Genomic DNA, 26563 nt, shown 5'->3' with positions numbered 1-26563 from the left:
CCAGTGCTCTGCAAGGGAAGAACTCACTCATACCTGGCTAGGAAGGACAGGCTGGGAAGCACAGCAGACAGGCAGTGCCCTAGTGCAGCTTGCTAGGACTACATCTCTATTTTTTTTCCTTCCTCTGCTGAATCTCAAGCTCTTGCTATAGTATTTGCTGGTCTTCAGCTGGCAGTTTCACAGGAAGAGGAAGCTGCAGGGGGCTGCACAGCCCCAGACGTAACGTAACAGTTATTCCAGAGCAGTCCTGGCGAACAGCATCCATCTGATTAAAAATCCATGATCTTGGGTCAGGTTGGGTCTGACTGCAGGTATCATCTAAAGAGAAAGAAAAATCAGTACTGCAAAAAATGTGGTGATGCCTGGCTTATGCAGCACCTCTGACAACTCGGGCAGAGGGCACCTTGCAGTCTGGGATTTTAAGCTACAGCTGTATCAGCTCAATGGGGAAATGCTGTGCATCCACCCTTTTACAGTTTTTCTCAGTTTCCGCACAGTAATTCCTGCTACGCTTCCACAGATGAACTCTGACAGAAGGCAGCAGGAGGAGAGCCTCTCCAGCAGCTCAGCATAATGCAGACAAGGATTAGATCAGCAAATAAAATGAAGATGTGGAATAAAGGAGATTGAGGGATCTCTCTCCCTCTTTTTCTCCCACCAAGTTCTACCCCCAGTCTCCTAAAAATATTGAGACTGCAAAGAAAAAACAGAGCACCAGTGCCACACATGCCACAAACTTCTTTTCTTTTTTACTTTTTAGAAACAAAAAATTGTAGGGAAAGAATCTGAAGGAAATTCAGGAAGAGAGCTGGTTTTCAAAACCATGTTCTTTTCCACTGGCTCGAAGTTGTTTCTGTGTATTCTTCTGTAAAGCTATGTTCATTTTATAATCAGAAACATTTCAAACTTTACGGTTACATAAACTCTCACCCTGTTACGCAGCAGGGTGTTTCCACCAGAGAAATCAGTTTAAGAAAAAGCAGAAGCTCCTGGCCACGTACCGACACCATTCTGATGGTGCAGGCCAGGTCAGAGCGTTCCCACGTTTCCATGAGCACAGTGACTCAGTGGTTTCACGGTCTGCCGGTCCCCAGGAGCCACACGAGGCCGGCAGCTCGTCCCGAAGTCATCTCAAGGCCACAGCAGCTCCCAGCGGCTTCCTTTGCTTCCAGATGCCTGACGTTCAGAGCTGCGAGCGTCACCTCGACCTCTGAAAAGCTCAGTGCAGCAGGTTATTGCAAAAACAAGCTCCGATCCAGCAAGATGAGATCCCCGTGCTCTGTGGGAACAGGTCTTTGATGGCTGTTTATTTGCCACGTCTCGTAATAAGGCTTCAATAAAAGCTTAGAAAAGCCAACCACAAACACTTGCCAGTTTCTATACATACCTTTTGCCAAGTGAATACACCGTACAATGAGCCAGCCTACTGGGACACAAGCAAGAAATCAGCCTAGGTGTTTGGCAGCTGCAGGGCCCAGGGATGCACGCTACAAAGCCAAATAGATTTGCTCTCTGGAGACCATTTAAGCCTGGCTGTGTTTTGTTTAACATCACTTTGGTACACTCTTCTTGAACACATCCTGCCTCACCAGCAAAGCTCTCGCAATCAAGCTGCGCATTTGATCCCAATCTTGAAAATAAATACATCCCTGGAATAAATGCCATCGGTAAGCACCAGTGAAGGAATAACTGGGAAACACCAGTAGCAAAACAATTCAAATGTTCAAATGTAGGAAATGGGGAGAGGGGGAAGGCATGGAGAGAAACTTAAACAATCCATCAGCGTTGCTTTATTAAAATCTTTATTCACACAATGTTGCTTTATGTGGGATTTGACCCTGGGGGATACAAGTAGAAAGTCATGATTGCATTCCGTTTTCTTATTAGCAACCTCCATTTGTGCAGCTGCTCCCAGGGGCAATCCTCTGACAGCTCCAACAGGGGTGTCTGTTTCAAGCATCTTGCTCCAGCTGCCGCAGCAAATAAATTACCTTCTTAATAAATTATTATTTTGCAGTTGAAGTTTGTTTGGCAAGACACACTCCAGTTCATTAGCTGCTGGAAGAGGAGCTGATTTCAGTGTTTCCTCCAGCCTGACTGCTGCCTTTGGAAGGAGGAGATAAATAGCAGATGGCTGATGATGCTCTCTTTTTAATTAGTTCTTGATTTCTGTGCTTCAAGCGCTCTGATATTACTAATATCCACAACATAACCATTTTGTAACATCTGGAGCCAGCGAATTACAGTGTGCACAGTGAACAAGAATTAGAAGTGTCATGAAAACCTCATCAACAGACAGCATAGCACCTGCCTCACAAACATTTTTTAGAGGTTCAAGCAGACTCCGTTTTGCATCTGGATGTTGCTTCTTATTTCCTTTGCAATGGTTACGACTCACTTGAAATTTCTCAGGGTTCCATATTAAAGCGAAACAACGATCTCTGCCAAAACACCAGTGATTACAATGCCAAAATTGGATCTTCCTGATTCTGGGTAAGAGAGGAATTGATTCTTTTTTCCTGCTGCAGGACACCAAGCTCCAGTGACCACAAGAGTCAATATGACCAAAATAAAAACAAAAAAAAAGAAGGAAAAAAGCACCTATTTCCTGCTTCCTCCTAAATGATGATGTTTGACTTCATGCCCTTTGTTTACAACTAAACCAGTACAGTACTTTAATTCTTTGACATTCATACTGAAGGAAAACTTATCCCCAGATCGGATCTGACTGCAAGGTTCAGCTTAGAAGCCCCTAAACAAGCAAAGCATAAGCCTTGAACATGAATTTCATTTCATAAAGACAGAGGGTTTTTTAGAATTTGTTACTGAGTCAAATGTGAATCATCAGCAGTGCTGAAACACAAATCTGATCTTCAAATTTCCACAGAGCCTTCCCAAAATATTAAGTGCTCATGATTTTGCTCAGAGAAAAAAAAATAAAAATACTTCAAGCTGCTCTCATGTGCTTCGGTCTCCCCTCTCACGTAAATCACCTTGAACTTTTTGGGAAACAAGTTTATGCCAAAATGGCTTAGTGTGGACCTATTCTGCTTCAGAACAGAAGCATTCACTCACCTCCTGCTACTCACAGTACCTCCCAGCCAGTGAGATGTGGCTGTGGGCTACACGATGTGTCAGCCCAGGGCACTCGGTGCTGCACTAAGGGCACCTACCAGGCACCATCCACACGGGCTAAACGCACAAAGGACCAGGGCTTCTTAAGCTTCTGTTATATTATCCAGTACAGCCACAGAGGCACCAGTTTAACACCAGTATCCAAAAAGCGGTCTGTACATTGGTCCTGACTAGCAACACCAATAAATAACTCTGGCTCCAGTCCTGACTGTGGAGAGAATCTGTGATGTAGCCAAGTCCAAAAGACGTCTAGAAGAACACAGAAGCCCATTTCAGGAGAACAGCTGCATTCTACTTTCAAGATATTCTGCTCAGAAAATGACAAAAAGACGTCAACGAAATAAAACTACATTTTAAAATAACCTCTTTCACTCACACCTCTTTGATCAGGTATGGCAGCAGCTGCAAGCACCAGTAAACAGCTCTTCATTTCGTCTGCCTGCCACACTGCTGCAGAGGTGGAAAGATTTTGACAGACACGTCAAGGAAAAGGGCTTAAACTGACGTTTTGCTGCTCTGGCTCACAAGTTCAATAAGATATAACCACTTTGGGAAGTGATATGTTCCCTTACTTATAAGGACCATACTGTGTGAACTGAAAATTGATGTAAACTCTTTAAATTTGGAAACCTGCTGAAGAAAGTGCTTCCCCTTCTGGAGACAGATTCAGACCTACCACGAATGTGACAAGTTTCACGGCCACAAGCTTGTCTGCAGTGCAGACTGACGCAGTGCTGAAGTATGACAGGATTAGCACAGATGAGTGCTGTGAGGTCACCCCAAAAGGCCAACTTGCACAAACATTTCCTCGCCTTATGGCGAAACCATTAGGAGTGAAGACACCAGGATGAACACCCAGATCCATCAGAGCATCCCAGTGGGGGTTGCAGGAAGCAGCAAGGCAGAAAAACTTACTGGAAACGCTCACAGCTTCAGAGCTCAGCCGCAAGACAGGCCAGGTAGAAGGTCGGACTGAAAAACTGCTGGCATTCCACACAACGGCAGCACTGAGCTGTGACTGCAGCATCAAGCAGCATGAAGCTCTCTCTGTGGGAGATGACGAGGAAAGAGCACAGCTCAGGGTTCTCTCCACTCTCTTCAGGGCCTTGTCCACGGCTGTTGGTTACTGGGGAAGTCCAGCAACACGTCCAGATTCTCCAAATTAAAAGGGGCATACAGTAAGCAGCAGGACCTCGCTAAATGGAATCTGTTTCCAAGGACAGATTCTGTCCTCCTCCTCAGCTACAACATAACAAAAATTTGGTTAACACAGACACAGGACTGCAAAGAGAGTTCCTCAACTCAGACCAGGTTCCCTACTAATGGAAAACAGTGACAGGACATGTGGAAACTTACTTTAACCCCTTAACTATCAAGTGCTATATAACCACCCTGTCCTCCTTTAAATCTTCAACCCTGTGGATAAATCTTTGATAGGACTTCAGCGATAACACTGAACCTTTATCACAAGTGAGGCAGCCCCCTTTCTCAGATTTTTTATCGAGGAGAGGGCAGCTGAGCAGCAGAGGTCCCCTCTCCCACCCCTAATGGCATTCAGAAGAACATCCCACCCCCTGGGGTGGGGGCGCAACTCTTCAGTCTAGTAATTATTTTATTCACCACTTCCTCGTTCTCTAAAGAAGCAGTAAAATGCCTAACCAGCTCACAGCTGATTACATACAACCCTGAATCAGACAAAACTCACACAACCGTATGTGGGGAAGAGAAGGGGAGAGGACCGTACTGTTCACCTCTGTTTCACCCCTCTAGAACCAGTCCACAACTTAGTGTCTGTATTCCACGCGCTTCCACCAACACCAGGAGCCATTTTCATCCAGTGCAACGTCCACTGCCGGCAATGGACACACCGCGATGGCCGAGATGCCACTACAGGTACTGAGCCATCCGAGGCTCAAACTTCCCACCTCTCACTGCTGTCAGCCCACGGTAAAAGCCAGCGTCACCTCTGTTTCTCTGGCTCGGAAGCTTCCTGTTCATTTCAGTCCATCGTGGCCACAGCCTGTCAGAACTGATTGTGCTGTTTTTCTATCGCTTTTTTTTTGTTTTGTTTTTTTTAAAAAAAGAGTTTCATCTGCGTTCCACTACAATTACAAATGAGACAGTGTCATCCTGTCTTCCACCAGCACAACATCTGGCCCAAACTGGTCTGTGCACTGCTTCACTGTAGCCAGAATGCTGAGAAGCCGCTGGTCTAGGGCATCCAGATGAGGGTCAGAAAGCACTGGTGAGATGGGGTCATGCGACATGGCAGTTTTTAAGGCAGACTTCAGTACTCCATTCTTCAGGTAATTGAGTCTGTTCCAGGTAGAAACCCGGATGCTGCAGAAGAAAAACAAACATCATCATACCACCACTCGGCTAAAGCCCCGTCAGCAATGCCAAAAGCCAGCCTCTGGAAGGAGCCTATAACATCATGACTTTATCTAAATCAAAAGGAGTTTATCACAAAAATGGTTTGGGGAGAGATGGGGACCAGTTATAACCACAGCACAATTCTTATGTTATATAGAAACACTTTCAGCTCCTAGCAAGGAACTTCTTTAGCCCTGAGGCATTCTGAACAACGTTCAGAACAGAAAGAAAATAAACTGTCTGTTAATGCAAAAACAGAACTCACCTTACCTCAGGAAGAGTGTAACTGACCAACAGCTAATCACAACAGACACAAGTCACTCAACTGAACTTCCACAGAAAGTGAACATGTCAGTGATCTTTCTGCTTCGATTGCCATTAACTTTGTCATGTTAGCATATCCAAGTAGTCTTTTCTGTGAAGTCTCTTGGGATTTGCCCTCCAATTTTTGTGTTTTAGAACCACTAAACTCCTTGCTTTTGAGGGCCTCCAAAGAAACAAGCAATGAAAGCAAGTATTGTAATAAACCAATAGTTGAAACTTATGACTTCTTATATGAAGTGTGCCTGGTATCACAAAGAAAGGATATCTGAAAAGCAGAGAACTGCGAAGTATTATTATGCATTACATAAACATCTCTTCTGGTTACATTTGGGAGAATGTAGATGAGGAAGACTCCAAAAGATCCTCACAAAACAGGAAATTAAAAATGCATTCAAAATTAATACAGGAAAACTAAAGAAATTAAAAATCAATTAATTTAATTGTTCTCCATGTGGATTCTGCAAAAATGTTGCAAAATGTAGGTCAGGTGTACTGTAGCATACATAGAGCCTTGCTTGGAGCAAGCAGGGGGGCAAGAACTCAGACTTTCTTCAGAGTTCCCAGGTTTCCCAGGCTTTTTTCCAGGCTGAGGAGTTCATGAGTCAGAACCCTCCAAGGACAGGCTCAAGGAACTCTCAGCTAGATGCTTATTTTGGAAGGTTTAAAGGACTCTATGTTATCTTGAAGTAACAGATGCAGGAAATAGATTTATCAGTACTTTTCTTCCTGGCATTTGTATTTACTTGTTAATGAGAAGTAGCAAGGTCCTGGTGAGAAAGGGGCCACAGAAAACAGAAATCAACAGCTTGCAGGCAATAAAAATAAAATGAGCAAAAACCACAGCTCACAAGGCCAAAATGAAAACCAAATCCTGCAAAAAACTACAAACCTCTCTTTGAAAGCCACACCCTGAGCAGTGCTATAGTCCAGTTGAGAAGGAACACTTCGAAATGCAGGTAGTTAAGTTGCCAGACACGTAGAGTCCTTAGCTTCTGTCAGGGAGAACTCAAACCGTGATGTGAACTTTTATTCAGCAGGAGCTGGATGGAGACAGCTGCAGATGCAACGTACCTGTCATACTGACTCAGAATAGATTTGACCAGTGACCTGGAGGTGAGACTACTTCCTCTAGTCTACCATCTGATTTACTACCTTAATAAAAATGTATTTCTGAGCTTCTTGAGCACTGACAGTACATCAAACACACACAGTACTTCAAAAAAAGAAAGTACTGTGTACCTGAGTGAGTATTTTCAGGTTGCCAGAAGGCTTCAAACTTAATTGTATTGCAAATCTAAGAACAGAAATTTCATAAGCAGAGTGAACAGCATCCCTGAATTTCACTTACATGCAGCACTGATAAAGAGGAGCTAGAATGCTTCTTTCATCCAGGGCAGGGTTTCCAAAGCTGAAAAGCAAAATGGAAAAAAAAAAAAAAAAAAAAAAAAAAAAAAAGTGAAGCAGTTGAACACTTAATGTTGTTCTCATCATCAACAGACTTGTAAAGAATTCAAAAATCAATACTAGGCAATTTAATGCTCCAAGAGCTTAAATCATTTAAATTAAAACATAAACAGGCCATGACCAATTACAGATATAACTCTCAACAGCATCAGTTAATGTACCAGCTAAATGGAAGCAACACCAGTGTACCTAGTTCTTTATCAGACCAAGGCACCTTGGAAACAAACTTCAGAGGAGTTAGGAAATTGGGCTCATCTTGCAAAGGGGGGGAAAGCGATAATTGGTATTCTGGACACAGAGCATGAGTCTTGCCTTTCTGACACAGCTGGACAGGGAATGAATGAAACATTAGCCCTACAGTATTTTAGATGTCCAAGTTTAGATCAACGGTTCAATATACAAGGTGATCAAGCTTAACGCTTCATGATCACACTTTCTAAGGGAGGCCTGCCAAAAGAATTTCATAGTATTTTAGCCTTCAACTACATACATGTCTTTTTTTTTTTTTTTTTTTTTTTTTTTTTTGCCAGTTTTTGTAAAATCATAGAATGGCTTGTGATGAAAGGGACTTCAAGGATCACCCAGTTCCAACCCCCTGCCATAGGCAGGGACACCACCCACTACATCAGGTTGCTCAGGGCCTCATCTAACCTGGCCTTGAACACCTCCAGGACATCCACAACTTCTCTGGGCAACCTGTTGCAGTGCCTCACCACCCTCTGAGTGAAGAATTTCCTCCTAACATGTAATTTAAATCTCCCCTCTTTTAGTTTAAGTCTGTTGCTCCTTGTCCTGTCTTTGTCTGCCTGAGCAAAAAGTCACTCTCCATCTTTTTGATAAGCCCCCTCTAAGTACTAAGAAGCTGCAATGAGGTCACCCTGGAGCCCTCTCTTCTTCAGGCTGAATAGACCCAGCTCTCTCAGCCTTTCTTCATAGGAGAGGTGCTCCAGCCTCTGATCATCCTTATGGCTTCCTCTGGACCCCCTCTAACAGCTCCACATCCTTCTGGTGCTGAGGGCCCCAGACCCAGACAGAGGGCTCCAGGTGGAGCCTCACCACGGCGGAGTAGAGGGAGGACAATCCCCTCCTTCCCCTGCTGCCCACCCCTCTGGTGATGCAGCCCAGGACACAGTTGCCCTTCTGGGCTGCAAGCACACCCTGCTGGCTCACATCGAGCTTTTTTATTCTACCACAACCTCCAAGTCCTTCTCTGCAGGGCTGCTCTCAGTGAGTTCTTCACCCAGTCAGTCCTTTTGTCCGCGATTGCCTCATCTGACAACAAAAGTTGACCTCAAAAAGGACTTCTCATCCATTCCTCCCAGTTACTATGTGTTTCATTTTTTTTGTGACAATATTTACCGTTTTCCATCTAAAATTATTTACAAAGTCTCTTAAGTATTTTCAAGTGCGTGGTTCTGCAAAAAATAGCATTACTCATCGCCTTATCACACTTTTATGTTTTTTCCTCATCTATCACAGATATTACCAGACTTCAGTGGCTGGTGGATCCCAGCAGTAAGCACCTAGTACACTCACATTGTCGTATTTTGCTCTTACCATCAATTCTCTCTCTACTTTAAACTTTTATACTTTTATTGCTGTAGTAGACACATCCAGAAGGCACAGAATGCCAAATCATTCAGAATGACATCTTGAAGGTATCTACTTGTACTATGACACTCACTAATACTCGCTAGGAGATAGTAAATCCTAGAAATTTATCATCTTCTACCACTTACATGAGTACAACTCTGGGGCAGATCTGTGGTAGGAGGAGAGACAAACCTTTAAAAGCTGCTTTTGATAAACAAATTGTATTGGCCTAATTTGGAAGTTTCTTTACTTTGATGAAGACTTAGCCCAAAGCAGGCACAGCTATGTATCTAGACCACCGAGGAAGTACACCAGCCCTTGAAAGCCCCTAATGTTTGGTGAGTAATTCCTAATAAGAGGGAAAGCTTTGGATTTTTAGCAAAAATGTACTAATGGAAAAGTAAGTGACAGAAAGAAAGAAAACAGAGACAGAGCAGATAATGCGTGCCCTCATCCCTCCTGAGGCCTGGCCACCAGGACTTCCCTTTGCCTCACCTTTTGGCGTTATCCAGAAGGATGAGCATACTGGCTCCTTCATCATCCTGAAAACTCTCGTAGTGATGCCGGTCGGCGTTCCCAATCAAATAGTCAAATATTGCGGTGTCAATGATATCAAGCAGACGGGGACCCGAGTCGTAAGGTGAAGTCTTCTTCACAGCATCACAATAGCTTTCATCATACTCCCACCTGCAAGCCACCAAGAGAAACCAAACCAAATCTTCAAGGAACACTCACACCACAAGTACTTAAAGCAGTCCCTCTACTCAACTATCAGTGCTTAAAGAAAAGTTAAATGCAGCAATCAAGGCTCTATAAAAAAGAAAGAGCTAGACAAAAATGTTTTATTAGAAGAGCAAAACCTGTATTAACACCCTAGGAGGGTATGGAGCTATAGTTTTAGTACAAGGTTACACACTATCTTCCAGCAGAGAAGGTCAGAGTTTGCTTAATTCCTGCTCACGAGGCAGCCGTGGTTGGGCTGCCTCACTGCAAGATGTCCATTGTGACTCTCCTCCCCTCATTTTCTAACTAAGGACTTTGAGTATCATGTCTATTTCTACTGCCTTGATCAGCTGCCACCAGTCTTGCTTTCCAGCAACCCTCTGATCCTTTTTTTCTGCCTACTGTAAATAACCTCATTGTGGTTACTAATGTCTTCCACTGGCCTAAGTGCCCCACGTGTTCATTCTCTTCCACTCACAGTTGCTTCTTTCCTCCCCATTTTCCTTTTGGAGTCTCTCACCTTCTTCTCCACTGGCAAGATTTCAAGCTTCTCTTTTCTTTCCTCTTCTTATACACATAGCCTATGCATGTACCTGCAGTCTTACAACACAGATGTCATGTCTCAATTCTCCAAAGCTAGGATTTTAAATTTTTCTCATTTTCTTCTTTACAGTTTTCAAAGCTATTCACCACCACCACCAAATCAGCCAGATCTTTGGCGTATATCCTTTCCATCTGTCTACTTAAATAACAAGTACTTCTATAACATCTTCCATGTAAGGACTGAAACAATCCTCTGCAAAATAGCAGTTAACTTGGAAATGCCTTAAACCATCTGTGAATTGGAAAGAGAAATAGAGGAAATAAAAGCTGGAGAAACTCACTGATATGCTCAAAATCACACACAGTAATAAAAGCAGAGAAAAGATAAGAACTTAACTACTAGAACTGTCACATACCCCACCTCATCTTCTAGAGATCTGGACTCCGAGCTCCAATATCCCATCTTTCCTCCAGTTATCCAAATCAGAATGGCAAAATTTTATCTTCTCAGTGTTTTGGTTAACAAATCTCTAGTTTCCCCTTTCTTCTGCATCCAGGTCAAACCTGCATTTAACTTAGAGCACGAACCCACAAGGCAGAAGTCTCAGAATGTGCTCTTCCTCGTACTTGATACACTTCCTTTATGCTATATCTCTCTCTCCCTCTACTGTTTTTCTTTCTCTTATTTTACTTTAGATCAGTACTTAATATTCTTGGAACAATTTTTCAGATATACTATGTGCTCTTCTCATTTTTCATTCAGTCTTTCAAGACAGATCTTTCTCTGACATTTATTTCTGATCCTTAATATCATATTAGCCTAAGACTTCAAAGGTGAGGAATTTTATCTATCACATTTCCATTAAAAATTACGTAGACTAATGACACTAGATGATTTATGTTCTAAAGGCCAACTCAGGGCAGAGTAGAAGTAGCGAGACTGGGAGGAAAATGCCTACAGTCATTTTTCCATGATTATCTGACACAGAAAAAGGAGAGCAAGGCATCTAGACCTTTTAATTCTCCTGATGCCATAGAAGTCAGAAGTGCAACACACTAAGGTACAAAACAGGACCATGCAATCCCATCTGAGCATAAGTTTAAAATACAATGTATGTCAATCAAGTCAGCGTAGGTATCAGGGTAAACTCCTACATAAGCAGGCAGTGTACAATGAAAAACAGTCCTTCAAAAAAAAAAAAAAGAACACACCTCCACAAAATTCAGTCAGTTTGATTTTTTTTAGAACACTGACCATGTTCTAAATTCAGCTGTTTCTGACCTGCTGAAAAGGAGATAACGTTTGCTGCTCAAAAATCAAGCTATACATTTAATGCTCTAAAATAATTCAATGATGCTTTTGGATGAAACTAAGAACGACTACATTACTGGAAATCAACGGAAATCTTAGATCAAAGACTAAAAATCTCTTTCTAATCACTTGTCCAGGATACAAATTTGGAAAAAATTACTAAGGTCCAAACCATTTGCTCTGGTCATGACAAAGACATCTTCAACCCAAACATTCTGACATGCTACGTCTTTGTACAAGACCCTAGATCCCACGTGTACCCTCCTACAAAAGCATTCTTCAGATGTGTGGTCCCCAAGCACCGATGGTATCAAAACGAGGTTTAGCAGCACAGGAATCTTGCATTTTCAGAGTTTGGAGTGACTTTATGGTGGAGTTAATGTACCAGGCAAGAAAAAGGAGGACAGCTCTTAGTATTGTTGAAAACAATGAAGATTTCTTTCTTGCTCATTTTCACTTAAATCACACACTAGACTTTTTGACTTCTACTGTTATATCAAGAAAGCTGTTGGCAAACTCTGGGTTTAGAGAAGACTTGTTCCTTTAAATTAGCCACTGTACTGCGAGGACAATTCTAGTACAGATTATCATGTACAAAGATTAACCCTGTCACGATCTCATACCTGGCAAGTTTGCCTTCACGGTAAGTCCTACCCCAAGGGTGCCGATGCTTCTGAAGAGGCCAGACATCTGGTAGCCACAGAGTCACTGACCCCTCCATGATGTCCCCATCTGCACAAGCTGGTTCTGTTTCCCGACAATAGTAGCACTTTCCATAGAAGCAAGTATTATTTCCTTAAAAAGAAATAAAAATAGAGTAGAACTTAATTTGAGGGATGACAACTGAAACTCAGGAGCATGCTGCTGCAGCAGAGCCTTCCCTGCAACAGCATTTCACTGCACTTGACCTCACGCTTCCTCTCTCTGAGAGAGGAAGGCTCAAAAGGGATTAGACAGACATCCTCCATTCATTCAAAACAACATTAAAGACTAATACTTCAAGGTGAGAGTATTTATATTTTCTGCTGTATTATCTCTCAGCATGATAAAAACAACACTGCACGATCACCAAGTTTTTTGTGATCCCTTCCTAATCCTCTGGACCTCGACTCTGCAACCTTAGCACTGCTTGTTTAACGCCCTGGTCAGATTTCACACTTTTTTGAAAAAGTTGACTGTGAAGAGACAACTGAAAAAAAGATTAAGCAGAACACAAAGTTGGAGCCGTAAGACTTGCCACACAATTCAGCTACTTGAGCTGACCCAGCAGGAGAAACAAGCCAACATTCTTAGGACCCAGGAATGCAGCTCTGTCAGAAGTTTCACCGGTGTCTTCTGACAGAAGAGAAATGATGAAGCCCAGCAGCCTTTAGTCTGTTAAGTACTATGTAGCCTGTAGGGTAAAATAATCTTTGTAGTCTGGATTAACTTCTTTAGCTTAACCTTTTCTGCCACATCCTCCTAACCTGCCTTTGCCTGACCCCTGCCAAGTCAATTCCCGTTCCATTCCCACAGATGTTCTTCCAAAACATTCTTCAACCATGTCTCACTTCCTTGCGACACCTCTTATTCCCCGTCCTTTTTCCTCCAGCTCTACATCCAACATCCTCCCCAGACACCAACATGTGCTTCTCACTTTCCATCCTTACACGGTGGGTCCCAATCTCTCATCGCAATCATCCGCATCACATCAGCCAGCACTCCTTTGCAGTCCCCCATCCAGAACTGGCTCTTGTGCTCTTAGCATCCCATTTGGACAGCTGGAGGACATCAAGCAGATGATCACTTACAGTACCGAACTTGCAGCCCACCAGATCTCAATTTGCATGGACAACCCTGCAAGCCTTGCTTCCTATGAATGGCTTACAGTAAGTCTAGCATCTGAGATTCTAGCCAGAGCTCTAGCAAATCTGTACTGAGCATTCATGAACGATCTTTCCTTCAAAACTTCAGAAGAAGAATCAAATTTGGGTTGACAAGAGATTCCCCCCTAGTGCAATTGTCACAGTTCTGACCATGTATTTGGTTTATGCTCTGTAGAACAAGGGGTTCCAAGGAACCTAAGGGGAGGCAATGAAAAATTTTTGGAGCCGTACTTTTCAAGTCAGCATTTGTGCTAGAAAACTGCTTAGTTACTTTGGCTGAAATGAGAAAAAGTAAAGTCTGCCTGCAGCAGACACCCAATCTAAATGCAAGAAGTTTGGCAAGGCAAAGCTACTCACTTCTGAAAGTTCAACCTTATAATTGAAAGCATTAAGCAAGCTTAGAAGGTGAGATTACCAGCAGTGTTTGTAATACAGAAATAAATACAGACACATACATCACACAGATCAGCTGTAATGAAGAATCATCTCTAAATTCTGAAGAAAGAATCATCTCTAATTTTTTTTATTAGTATTTTTTTTTTTTTAAGAGTGGTTATTAGGTATTTTATAAAAAGCCTGAAGGATTTAAGGGTGCAGGCTGAGTCCCCTGTTTGTGCTTAATGACCACCTTGTAGGAGCTCACATTAGGAATTCCTATTCAGTCCCCTTTCCAGCATTGTGACTGCAAACAACATAAGGAAGTTCTAACACAGTTATGGATGCTTAGCAGACTGACGTGGCACAAACACCACTGAACACCAACCAATGTACCAGCTCTATAAATTATCCCAAATAACCCGTGTCAGCATTAAACACAACTCCATTCTTTTCCTTTCAGGCCTAGTAACAAACATTTCTAACAGCCTGTGACAAAAGAAATACAATTTTTACTCAAAAAAAAAAAAAAAAAAAAAAAAAAAAAAAAAAAAAACTCATCTGTAACAGCAGCATTTTGGAACAGAGAAATTACAGATGAAAAATCACTTGGAGAAAGAAGTCCTCCTCCCCCACCAGCTGGGGTTATACAAGCGTTAGGATCTCTCTTGGCACAGAAAGAGGCTTACCAGCTTCCTGTCTGATACTTAACTGTTCTCTAACTGTGTTAGATTCCCACAGCTCTTTTTTTTCCATTAAAAAGATTTTTCTTTACTGGGCTGCACAATCCATGGAATCTACTTACCTACAGTCATGAAGGTGCCCAGAAGCTGCTCTGTGGCAACTGGTTTGATCTCTGTACGTAGATTCACAAACCGGCCAACCACCAGCGGAGCTCGTCGGAAACCCAGAATTCTGATTTGGGGTAAAAAACATGCAAACAAACAAAATGACAAGAGGAGGGATGAGAATTAGCAACACAGGCAGCAGTTTTAAATTAAAAATAACCTAACAATACACTGTCTCTGTGCCACTGTGTGAAATCAAGATGATTTGAGACCAGGGAATAAAGTTGGAACGCTGCAGCAACCTCCTCACTTCTCCAAGGCCAAGTAAATAAACCCCTCTTTCTGAAGTGTCTGGGTGTTCAGTTGCTTTACAGGCCATCAGTGGCACTCCTTTATTAGACTATTTGCAGCAGAGCAACACAGGATGAATCATGTTCCAACTCTGAGAAATCAGACCTGATGCCAGAAGTATCTATCACATCTTGTGAACAGACTCAAGCAGAAACCATATGGCCTCTGGGCTGGTCACCTGGGAAGATCATTCCTAATTTGTGGAAATTACAATCTGATAAAATGTTATGCATAAGCCCAATTCAATCGCGCTTGAAAGTAAACAATCTAGGAGTTTAGAACGGTAGAATAAAACCACATGTCTGAGAAGTGCCTGGAAAAAAAAGGTGGGACGAATAATCATCAGACTTGCAATCGAGATCCAGGTGCTACTCTCATGTCTTCCACAGACCCAACTACCTTAATGTACACTTGATACCCATTTGGTAGTCCTTGCATCTTGGACTCTCGGTCCCTTTTTTGAAGGGACAACCTCCATTCCACAGCAATACTGGCAGAGTCATTCCTTAATAGCTACAAGGTTGTTTAATTTTTTTCATTATTTAACAAGCAGGTCCCATAAGTATAAAATAATTCTCAGGAAAGGCTCCATAAAATGTCTACCCGAACAAACCATGTATGCAAGAAAACAAAGCTCACAGCCAGTACAGATATGCACAGTTTGAGAAAATGCAGGCGTTACAAATAGATAAATGCAGAAATCATATCCAGAACACCTGTCCCTGTAGTTTCAGGCCCACAGCTGAAAGTCCAGTATTTGGGGTAGCACAACCTCCCCACCGGTGGTAAACACAGTATGATCTGGGTCATTCTTGAAACAAGATGACTCTGGGCCAAAATATGCAACGGTCACGATTAAAACAAATGTACATGTATGTTATATGGGCAAGTAGTTTTTGCTAGATGTTCTTGAAGAATATAGAGGTACATATATAAAAAGAGAGGAAAAGGCCTCCAAAAAAAAAGCCAAAGAGATAACAAGGAAGAAAGAGAAGGAAGGGGTTGGACACTGGGATGGGGCTTTGAATTGCTGTCTTACAACGTTTGGTCTCAGCTTTTTCAAGGAAACTGCAGTCTGTATTTTTCTGGAAAACACACGAGTAACAGACATCTGGCTCCATCTACAATTTTTTTGTCTTAACACACACACAGGTTTTGGCCCGCTGCCTGACGACTGCACCAACTGTGATGGGAATTATGCAACTAGTTATCACCAAACCAATTTCCATCACCTGTGCAATGAGTTCCACAGATGACCTAGGATTAGCAAACATACCTTTAACCACCTACAAATTTACTCACAGTGAAGAGCCTCTTATTTATGTACCGAGAAGGGAAGACTAAAACTAAATTTAAGTAAATCGCTGTATTATTTGTCCCTACCTATCGCCTTGAACAGGGATTTACATCTCTTCATCTAAGAATTAACATCTTTAAATGTCTTCAGAAGTCTTCTGCAAGGTGCCCACGTCATCCTCTTATAATGAGGAGACCAAGACTACACTCAATTACTCAAGATGAAACTGCATCTCTAACCCACATTTCACAACTATCGATACTCAGTGTTCGGTATTTTCCATCCTGTTCTTCGTATCTACTGTAACTTTGGATTCTTTTTTTTTCCCTGGTAATTTCACCTCCAGCTCAGGTCCACAGCACAACCTCAATACCCATGAACACAATTAATAGATAAATAGCTGCTTTTCCTCCAGGGTGCACCGATTCATATTTAGAACTGTAAGTCTAGACATTAACCTTTACTTTTAGCATAGTGGACATTAATCTATCACATTTGGCAGTTCAGACTCTCGCACAAAATTTGGCTCACTCTTCCTTCCGAATATGTTATTACAGCGGTTTCAGTGCTTATTCTCCTTTCCAAGTATCTCACAAAAATCCTTAATGGTAGAAGCTAGCCAGATCTTTGCAATGCAGTTTCACAAAAAATTAAAAACATCACTTTTACTTTTGGCTTCAATGTGACATATTGGCAGGTCAGAAACATCTCACATGTGAGATGCTTTATTCAAGGGACTCCTTTTCCTCCCACTCTGAGAAAGAGTTTACCAGAGACAATAAAACCACGTAGTCCAATAGTTGCATACCTATCCAAGTGAAAGGCTGCCACTTCTGCGTTGTGTCTGTCATAGCCAGCATATGGTTCTCCTTCTACTACATAATCCCTGGCATATCTGTAATGGAAGTAAATCAAAAAAGTGATTCAGGCAGGATTTCCATCAGTTTTCCTGTTCAGAGAAACAAGTACAATAACTGCTAAGCTAAATGGTCTCTGGGTCACTTTCAAAATGATTGCTTATGGGAGAGGGAGAAATTAGTGAGATTAAATGGTGTACAGACTACTGAAGTAGTAAATAAGGAGGCAAGGTCAAAAATTTACAGTGGTCTCAAGAGCCTGGGAAGCAGGGCCCATTCAAACTAATGAGTTCGAATTCAACCATATGCCAAGTCACATCTAAGAACAAAGAACACAGACCCAGCTACAGAACAGGGGCCTATTTATACTGGAAAGCAGCAACTCTACAAATGATTCGGGGGTTAGAATAGATTGTAGATTAACAAGAAAATACAATCTGATATTGTGGCAGAAATGTCAAATGCAATCTTTTGTAGTTAGAAGATCAGCAAGCGTGAATCTGAGAATAACAGACACAGAAAGTCCCTTTCTTTTGGCGAAGAAAAGACACAACAGCAAGAAGTAAAAAATTGACACTCATTACAACAACAGCAGCAGCATACCACGGTGAAGTGTCGGGCTTTTTTTTTTTTTTTTTTTAAATAGATGTTAATTAAATAGTGGAGGCAAATAAAAACTTCAGATGTTCATGACATCTGAATCAGGTCTAGATACTGCTTAAGAAGTGTAAAGCACCACTATAGATACTGAGAAAATGAGTGAAATGCAACACACAAAGCAAGGCCAAATTAGATTACCTATTTTCTCATTTCCATCTATAAATCTAATTGTGTAAACTGGATGATTTTTCAACAGACTTGGGGTTCAAGCAGAAGCAGCAGTAGCGTACGTGAAGCCACAGGGCTCTACTTTGATGTTTTAAACCTGTTCAGAGAAAATCTCTGGGGCCAGACAACATTTCACCAGTCTGAGTACCAGTTAGTCTCTGCAGGGCAGCTCAAGAAAGCACTAACCAGTGCTGGATGCTATGTAGTTTTTGGAAGGAAGATTTGACAGATGCCAAATTTGAATTTAGCTCCAAACAAGTACTTTATTTCACCTAACCCACTGGCATACAATGGTAGCAACCATTAAGCATATTATCTTAAGCTAGATTTTGAGTAATTCTGAAATTAGACAGCTACCAAAAGAACACAGCTTCAGAGTCAGGTCTTCTGCATGTACTTACAGCAGGCTTTTGAAAGCAGGGTCACCTTTTGAAAGCTGCAGAGCTAAAACTGATCAGTAAAACACAATCAACTTCTTGCTTCCATGCACAATAGGCATCTAGCACCTCCCAGGGCAAAGGTGGCAAATCAAGAGAATCCATTCTTTTCCAGCCAGTGAGCTCTCTCAAAAAGGTTGTTTAATACAGCAGCTTTCATACACCTTTCAGGTCAAAAGCTGAAAGTTAAGCAGACTCTCCTGCAATGACAGAAAAAGACTCTACCTCCACATCTAGCTATTCAGCAGTCACAAACAGACAGCTGCAGCCATACTGTCTGGCACTCCTATAAACTGTCTAGCACTCCTATAAACATTCCCAGCAGCACATGTCCTTGATGGAGCATAGTCAGGGATTGCCTGCACGGACATTGGAGTGTAACGTAGTGCTTGGTGAACCTCTTTACAGCACTCACTTGAACAGAAAGCGCTATGGAAGTGCCACAACTTGTTATGACACATATTGGATGAGCTGCCTGCCATACCACCAATGCTCCTGTGTGAAAGGTTCACACAGTTAAATGCTGCCTGGCCCCACAGCGAAGCTCCAGCCAGGCCAGTAACAGATCATACAGAAACAGGAGTGCAAGTTCAGGAAGTGGAGGGCAGATGTTTTTCCTCATCCTCTAATCACTCGTTAACATGTCAGAAAAACTTCATAATTTCTCAGTCCAGCATCCTTTGGAGAGAGATGTACTCATTCTGGGAGGACAACACTTTACATTTGCAATGTGCTCCCACAAAAACAGCTTTTTACATCTTTTTATCCTACTTTCTTTTCCCCCAAAGGCAAACAGTTCAAAAAGTTTTATAGATGTGCTCAAGATTTCATAGATGTCCAATCACATCAAATTTCCCTTCAGATCACTGTAAACAGGCCTTACCAAGGAAACATCCCTACCTGCTCATTCTTACTTTGCTCCTCCAGTACTTGCTACTGCCAGACAAGAGATAAACGAGTTTTCGTTCTGACCTACCAAGCCATTTTTACAGCCTATATGTAGCTACACCAGACATCCAGATCTACTTCTAAGAGCACTGTGAGCTTTCCCTCCTTCCCTATTTTTGAACTGCATTTTCTCCTGGCAGTTTTAATTGAGAAAGAGTAGGCAAGACTCGTCTCCATGCTGCCAGAACAGGCACTTCCAGAATCGCGAAGATACTGCTAAGAAACACGTTGATTTAACCAACACTCCCTGAGGACTGAACACAGTGATTATTCTTTTAACCTGCAGCAAGGCTGGTGCAAGCACCAAGCCGTACAGCCTGACAGACAGCTGGCACAGCAACCTAGTGTTACCAGGGGACCAGCAAGGCTCTGTATTGTCTCACAAATAACAGAATGACCTTTCCGTTTGTGTGCAAATTTGTAACTTGGGTTAATGCGACAACGTGGAGACAAAGAAATACATAAAGCTGTTATTAACCCAGTCACTGAAGGCAATATTTACCTCTTGGGTTTGAAGACAACCTTCTGTCCTCCTTCAAGTATTAGCAAAGCTTTCAGCTGGGTCCCTTTGTATCCCACGTCAGCTTTTATTATCTTCTTCGTCGACATGGCGTGCATAACAGCCCCTAGCTCGGGCGTCTCCTCGGGATACACCTCCCGAGGCACCACCCACTGGGCTGCAATCTCCCAGGGGGACTGCAACGTGTGGTCGAGGCGAGGGTCCAGCTCTACGCGCAGGCTCGCCATCATGCGGTGAAAAGCGCGCTGGTCCTCCCGGTTGGCAGCTGAGGTGTCCAAGTTGTCAATGAGGAAAACTTTAGTGAAGATGAAGATGACAAGGAGGATGGCCAGGAGCACGACTCGCTGCTTTAGCTTCATGGTGACTTGCAACCCTTCTCCCCTGACTCTTGCTTCCAAGAGTTCCAGGAAGTCTATCGGAGAGCAGGGTGAGGAGCGGGATGTTAGTTAATGAATTCATTCATAACTTGCATTGTAAGGGAGAGATGGCCACTGAAGCATCTTCTGGTACTCCTAAAAGGAAACAAAATACGAACTTAATTGTCTTCCCACAGATCCCACCAAGCTGAAAAATCAAGTCTGTTCTTGGAACATTAAGTCTGGATTATCTACACTGGTATCCTAAAGCCCACGCGTTTCAGTTAAACCACGTGTTTTGCTGCCTCCCCGTAGCCTTTAAGCAATCTACAAGAAAGGGGAAATTGCCTGATAACATCTCTACGAAGCCAAAATCACAACAGCGTATGTTGCTAGCTGCAACTACAATGGGTGAGAATTCTGCAGAGAATTATAGTGCAAGTCAATGGCTCCAATTTCACAAACTCCATTAATACAAGAACCCAGGACCTCCAGTCTCCTCGAGGTTCGCCGCTGAAGAGAGGTGTCCCAGGTAGATTCTCTAACACTAATAAAGCAGCTAGAACAGTTTCACTGCCTAGTTCCTGAAGCTGTAAGGACTTAATTTATTGCATTTCATTTGCAACCACTGTAATTTACTCCTCTTTTCTCCATTCTCAAAAAAAAAAAAAAAAAAAAAAAAAAAAAAAAAAAGTGACATCTTCACTTTCTTGTGGTTAACTCTGCATCTCAGGCAGTCAACTGTAAAACCAGTAACCACAAAAAATACATAAAGTGTCTGTAACCTCAACAACAAATTAACAGGAAAAAACACAAAACGCTAGCACCGTAGTCCCAGAAACATCACCCAAAACACAGTTAAAGCCACATGTGCTTCTATATTTACCTTGGGCTGCAAGACGTGCCCCACCCCTCAACAAGTCTTTGCCTGTAAAGTTTTACCATGTAAGGACAACATAACACTGAGTTAAACAACTTTATTTCAGTTATGAGGACAGGAATTATCTCCACACTATCAACAACAGTAGTTAAAAACCAAGTGGAAACAGACACTATGGCACATCTCTGAGGAGCACCCAGAGCCAAGAGAGATTTCTCTTTGCCCAAGCTATGCTAATCATGCAAACCCCAAATGGCACCCTGAGCCGTGGTAGGACTAATATAGAAAAGCTTTCTCATGCGATTTAACAATAAGCGTATAAACCAGTCATTATTAATCATGTCACTGGAAAAACAAGCCATGCAGGCTAAGTTCATTTACCAGCAGCAACCAAAGGACAGCGAGACCACGAGCTGCCAACCAGACACGGATGACAGCCGGCTGAAGAAGCCGTGCTGAAGCACCTGCGTGGACATCGTGCCCTGCTCACACAGGTCTTAATGGGTGCAAAGGTGCTGAGGACCTGCACGCACTGCAGAGCTGCACCTCCACTGAAGACGGAGGCTGTGCCAAACGCTGAGGTGCACCCTTTGACTTTGAGCAAGTCATCAGCGCAGAAGCAGGCTTGCCACGGTGTAAGGATACCGGTATAAAACCACACGCGAGCCCAAGAATGACTTCATGCACCTTAAACAAATTTGCAGTAGGCAGCCCCACCCTCCCTGCCAGCGGTGGGGCTCCCCCAGCTCCCCGTGTGTCACTGCCAGCTTTCATACTGCGAGGCAGTTCGGTGAGCCAGGCTGCACACCCATCTAACCACCGACCGCCTCCTTCTGCCAGTTTTAAGCCAACCCAAGGAGAGCAGCTCTCAAAGAGAGCTCCCCTAACAGGAGATGAGGCAGTAAGCGGTGACAGAGCCGTCCTAGGTACGGAACGGCACTGCTGTCAGCACCGCCACCCGCGGGGTGGTCCCGTGCTCCATCCATGCCCAGTGCTGCTGGCAGCCTAATGTGCAGCCGAAACCCCAGCACAACAAAGGTGAGCAGCTGAGCCATCCGTTAGCAACCCCATTACAAAAAGCCCACCAACAGGGACGAGGAAATGCTGTGACCAGCTGTCAGCTCTTATTTTCACAGTGACCTTTTTCAGCAGAGCCACCAAGCTGAGCACGAGCCAACGTACAGGTGACAGCCTCCAAAGCTGCGAGAGGGTGGCTCTTTGCCCAGTTTACCACCGGATTATTTTTTTTTGCCCTCCTTTAGGTGACAGCTCTGTGCAGTTTGGCCTTTCCCAAGCTACACATTTTGCCTCTTAAATACTTTCTATAAGGCCTGTCAACAGAGGCAGGGAAGAAAGTGAAAGTCTCACAGCAACGAGTTAAAAGTGAAACACGAACAAAGGGGTTAACGTTAAGAGCAACCACTTGCAGCAACATAAAAACCCTCTAAAGGGTAGTGAATAGGGTGAAAGAAGGCTTTAACTGAGCACTGTGGTCCTGAGGTAACCATGAGGTATTAACTTTTATCTACTGGAAAACAAGCACTTGTACCAACAGTGAAAGACAACAAACCAGATGTTTATACGGTAATTAACACAGATTATTGTTCATCTCAGCTCTGTGTAGGCAGCCCGCATTTCTCCGCACAGCATGTCAATTTGCATACTGCAAGCATGACAACAAGAGGCACAGACGAGGAAGATGTAGCTGACCCGAGAGCCCTGTTTTAGAAATAAAGAAAAAAATCTTCCCAAGAGAGCCCAAAATAATGATAATATTCTTAAATCTAAGAAAGGAAGGCAGATCAAGCTACAACTGTTCCCTCTGATCATAATTTATTTCTTTATAACTAGTAATTCTATCATTTTGAACACTGCGGTTGTTGGGATCTGCTTTCATTCATTTCTAAAATCCATCCAAGTCTGTCAGAAGTCCCACAGAAGAACACGGCTTCTTTCAGGATTACTCCTTATTATGAGAGATGCATACACACACATCTTTAGAAAGCCTGACAGCCAGGGTTGGCTGCCTAAAGCACTGGACAGAAACGTTTCTTATCTTGGGAGCTCAAGCTGGGCACCCACTTTCCTACACTGCGTTTCAGGAATGTTAAGTTTCTCCAGGGGTACTTCGGGGCAGGGGGAGAGGGAAGGATACAACTCGGAGCTACCACTTAAATCAAAGGCCATTTACTTAGCCTATTCTTTGTGACAGCTCTGAAACGAATTTTGGCTGAAGGCCTCCAACAATGGAGACAGAAGTCAGCAAAAGAAATTCAATATTTGCTCTAAGACGTTTTGGTAATTCCCGTAACTGAATGACCAGTCCTCAGCAAACGCCTCTCACCACATCATACAACCACCCCTTACATTCCGCCTGAGCCCCGACTGCAAGCAGGTGAGCTCCATCCCAGTCCTCGCTGACAGACACCAATGTGAGTCCTCAGCTGCTTTCCCCCCCCAAACACCATCCCCCCTGAGGTTGCTACGCAATCGATTTCACACACGAGCTGCAGAGCCTGCACGGTACCCGGGAGGTGCCAGCATTATGCTCGCTGCTGCACAGAGCGAGCCAACAAAAATCAATCCCTGCGCGAAGAAGTTCACCACGGAGAGCAAGAACTTCAGCTTTATTGTTTCAAATTCAAGGCGGTTAAGAGTGACAGCACCCGGGTGCTGTAAGAAAATATTGATGCGGTTTTGAAAGAAATTAATTTCTTCCAAAAGGACAATTTAATTTCTTTCCAAAGCAAAGCACAAGCGTTTGTCACGATGGATTGGCAAGGAGGATTATGAAAGCTCAGGAAGGATGAAGCTGGTCCTGAAACAAGGACAGAGGTGGAAAGGGTGGCCACAGAAATAAATGAAATAACAAGTAAGAAAAAAAAAAATGTTAAAGGGGGAAATAGGGTAAGAGTAGAACTCCACAGAGCAAAGGACAGAAAGAGCCCAGGACAATGACAAAATAAGGGACAGCAATAAGCTCGAAGGAGACTCAGAAAGGAAATAGTTCCAGAAATGGAGAGAGGTGAGAGGACAAGGAAAGGATGCCCCCACTTTGCCAAGGAACAAAGGGGCCGAGTAGCCAGTCAGTTCTACATCACGGCCACAGGAGCAGCGGGCATATGAAACAATGCTAGATGTTCTTGAAACAAAAAGGCACCAGGGAAGGAACAGCCAAAGTTCCTAGAAGCCAAACAATTTTTAAGCCTCCAACCAGAGTGAACAACCCAACGGAGCAACCCCAATACCTACAGCCCCAGTACCCACACCCTTCTCCCCATATAGGGCAGCCACACTGATCCCTTACCAAGCCCAGGTTAACTCTAACAGTGGTGAGGTTTCAGTACTTTTTTTTTCGAGATTCTGCTTAGCACTATCTCCAGCTACCATTACTGAACAGAAAACAGAACCCAAAGAGTTTGTCGCTTCATCACCCGAACTCTACTTCCATGTCCCAAAAAGACAGGGAAAAAAAACACCTCCCTCTCTGCCATCTTACCGTACTTCTGAACAGCTAGGAAAATAAAACAGAAATAAACAACCATGCCAGCTTTTCCACAGTGCGGTCAACTGCCGGGTTTGCCCCCAAAAAGTTTTTTGATTTTCACCATCTTGTCAGGCTATTTCCTGATCAGTTTTGTCTCTTGTTACAGCCAGGTCTGTATTCTCAGCAAGTAACTCATCTCCCAAATCAATACCCAAACACCAGCATCGTCTAAATATCACGGTGGGGTCACTGTGCGGACAAGCACCTGAATGAAAGCACGCCCCCTGGCACTGAGTACCAACAGCACAGCACTTTACTCCCAGATCAAAAAGCAGCATGAAACTTACCTGCTACAAACAGCAGCAAAACCTGTTACTGTCAGCAGCCCACATTAGTGGAGGACCATCTGAGCTGCCATCTCAAAAACTCACATGCAACACAAATGGATTTTGTTATGCTCCAATTGACAGAAAAGGTCTGAGTGGGAGCAAAAGTTTGCTCTGTCAGCGCTAGGACACAAGAAATCATAGTTCAAGCAATGACAACCTGATATAAATATGGTTAAGTATGCTCTAAGTTTTATTTATACTCATGTTTTTTCTTCCTAACCACACCTATGCCCTTTAGGATCTCCTATGAAAAGGTCTTCAAAAGTTCTCCAATATGTCTCAGAAAATGCCTTGAAGAAACGGCGTAGAGAGCAGTGACATTTTCCTCTTCCCAAAGCCTACTTCATCCTCACCAGATCGATCAGTCTTCCTCCCCTCCCCTCTCTGGCCAGCTCCCTCACAGCTCCTGCTTTCTCTCCCTGCATAAGCCTCGATATTTCAGTCTTTACAGCCTGGCTCCCACAGAGCTTTGCGTAGATCCATCAGACTCATTCTGTCACTTCTACTCTCTGTACGCTGCTTTGTGGACTAGTTTAGTAACCCAGTGCACAAGGCTTCGTGTGCATTTACTTGCCTGCTTTTTCTGTTAAAACCCACACTACCTATAGGCAAAATCTTAGTGACAGCCTATGCTTGAGTTTTCCGTGCACAACTGCATCTCTGCATGACCAAGAGATTATAGATAAAGTAAGAAAGATCACGAGCACTTTAACCCATGTTATCCACACCTGTAGCTGTGAACACCAGTGACTGCCTGAGATATTCCTGTACTGAGAGAAACAAAATCATTTTCTTCACCTGTCTACCTCGCTCGCACTATGTTCCTTAGCAACTTGAGAACCCATCACCTAAATTTCTGCCACGTTTCTCAGAGGATCACCTCCTCGAGCTTTATGGAAACACCCAACAGGTAGAGGACAGAAAACTCAAGGAGCCAAGGGCAACCCAGGGCATCTCCTCGAGCTGTCCAGCAGCTGGCCGGCCACTTGGCAAACACTGCCCACCCCCAGACGGAGCTGGCTGTGCAATGAGGAGGGGGCAGGCGGGGACACGGGGAGCAGTCCTGGGGAGAGGGGGGCTGTGGGCAGGTGGCAGGCAGGCACGAATTGCCGCGGTAGGACGTGGCAAGCAAGGCCACAGGAAGCCAGGCTGCATCAATCCTCCTCGCAGAAAAACTTCCCTTCAAGCAGGGTTTGTATGGAAACAAAGTTTATATAACCGCACTTTGCCCTGGGAAGCTTTTGGAGCCGCCGGCTCATTTCAGACGCACCTGGGAGCACCGGGGCCGTTTTTACGCGCTGGCTGGAAGCTGGCAGCGGGGCCAGCCCGGTTCTGCCCCGGTGAGGAAGAGGCAGCCGGCACCGAGCGGCCGAGGCGGGCAGCGAGGGGCGGCGCTGCCTCCCGGCAGGGCGAGGCGAGGCGAGGCGAGGCGCCCTGCCCGGCCCGGCCCGGCCCGGCCCTGCCCGGAGGGGCCCGAGGCGGGGCGGCGGCACCGGGCCCGCACCGCGCCTCAGCTGGGGCCGCCCGCGGGGGGCCCAACGGCCGTAACGGCCGTAAGAGCCGTAACGGCCCCCCCGCCCCCAGGTGCCGCCAAGCCACGCAGGCAGCGGCCCCTCAGGGCCCCTCCCCTCCCTCACCTCCCGGCCCGGCCCCGGCCGCACTCACCCCTCCCGGCGGCCCCGCTCCATGCCCGCCGCCACCGCCGCCGCCGCCGCGGC

The 26563-nt window shown here is 44.1% G+C and overlaps 1 protein-coding gene across 2 annotated transcripts; it reads right to left on the bottom strand.

The window, feature by feature from the left end:
* Positions 1-1767: 1767 nt before the first annotated feature.
* Positions 1768-26563, bottom strand: FAM20B (FAM20B glycosaminoglycan xylosylkinase). 2 transcript variants are annotated; one of them, XM_032192226.1, is made up of 8 exons: positions 26511-26563; positions 19716-20245; positions 16952-17038; positions 14513-14622; positions 12091-12262; positions 9385-9576; positions 7181-7240; positions 1768-5475 (listed from the first exon to the last, which is right to left on the bottom strand). In XM_032192226.1, the coding sequence occupies exons 2-8, from the start codon at positions 20090-20092 to the stop codon at positions 5244-5246; spliced, it is 1230 nt and encodes a 409-aa protein (XP_032048117.1). In that variant the 5' UTR covers positions 20093-20245; positions 26511-26563; the 3' UTR covers positions 1768-5243. The 2 variants fall into 2 exon arrangements, with proteins under 2 accessions (XP_032048117.1, XP_032048118.1); XM_032192227.1 differs by lacking the exon at positions 26511-26563 and adding an exon at positions 26116-26175.

Source organism: Aythya fuligula, chromosome 8 (assembly GCF_009819795.1).
Source record: "Aythya fuligula isolate bAytFul2 chromosome 8, bAytFul2.pri, whole genome shotgun sequence".
Classification (NCBI taxonomy): domain Eukaryota; kingdom Metazoa; phylum Chordata; class Aves; order Anseriformes; family Anatidae; genus Aythya; species Aythya fuligula.
The sequence above is the reverse complement of the archived record's forward strand: the minus strand, read 5'-3'. Positions and strand labels throughout refer to the sequence as shown.

Bases quoted from the DNA above. Each gene is read 5' to 3' on its own strand.
- FAM20B (XM_032192226.1), bottom strand. From the start codon at position 20,092: ATGAAGCTAAAGCAGCGAGTCGTGCTCCTGGCCATCCTCCTTGTCATC. The intron at 12,263-14,512 runs GTAAGTAGATTC...TTTCTTTTTAAG, and splicing joins GGGCACCTTCATGACTGTAG to GAAATAATACTTGCTTCTAT. The intron at 5,476-7,180 runs GTAAGTGAAATT...TTTCTTCTGCAG, and splicing joins CCTCTTTATCAGTGCTGCAT to CATCCGGGTTTCTACCTGGA.